The sequence below is a fragment of the Haliaeetus leucocephalus genome, unplaced genomic scaffold (genome assembly GCF_000737465.1).
Source record: "Haliaeetus leucocephalus isolate CR32 unplaced genomic scaffold, Haliaeetus_leucocephalus-4.0 Scaffold21, whole genome shotgun sequence".
NCBI classification, from domain to species: Eukaryota; Metazoa; Chordata; class Aves; order Accipitriformes; family Accipitridae; genus Haliaeetus; species Haliaeetus leucocephalus.
In genome coordinates this window covers 295,149-295,631 of record NW_010972457.1, presented here as the reverse complement: position 1 = coordinate 295,631, position 483 = coordinate 295,149, and the positions used below count along the sequence as shown (strand labels likewise).

Below are 483 nucleotides of genomic sequence, written 5' to 3'. Positions count from 1 at the left end.
CTTCCGTCTCCCGGCCGGCCCTGTCTCGGCGGGAACCGGTGGAGCCGCGTCGGTGGCCGGTGGAAGGGGAGCGCTGTGTAGGTGGGTCCTGCTCTCCTGACGGCTGAGGTGACCGGCCCGGGGGCGCGGCGGTAGAGCCCCCTCCTCGGCGTGGCGCAGGCACCGTTTTGCCGCCCTGGCAGAGCTGCTGCTCTGGGTCTGCCTGGCCGTGCCCGCCTGTTGTCCCCCCCACCCCCCGACTCATCCCCAGGTGCCAGGGAAGGTTCCAGATGCGCGGAGCAGGCACCGAGGGCCACAGGGGAGAGCGGTGGGAGGTGCCGTCAGCTCCCGGTGGCTTTTTAGCGGAGCTCCGGCATCGTTTCTTCCACCGAAGGTGCGGCGGACTGGCTGCTTGGTGTCTGTCAGTGCAGCGACGCTCGCGCCTTCGCTCTGACCATGCTGACCCGAGTTCAAAGTACGACCAGTTGGTAATGGCGGCAGCTG

General features: G+C 69.2%; 1 protein-coding gene across 1 annotated transcript in view; it reads right to left on the bottom strand.

Moving 5' to 3' along the window:
* HHIP (hedgehog interacting protein) overlaps positions 1 to 244 on the bottom strand; it is a 76,000-nt gene extending 75,756 nt beyond the window's left edge. The window contains exon 1 of the mRNA XM_010576317.1: positions 37 to 244. Within this exon, the coding sequence (XP_010574619.1) occupies positions 37 to 244 (208 nt within the window). The remainder of the gene's footprint in view (positions 1 to 36) is intronic.
* Between the last annotated feature and the right edge of the window lie 239 nt (positions 245 to 483).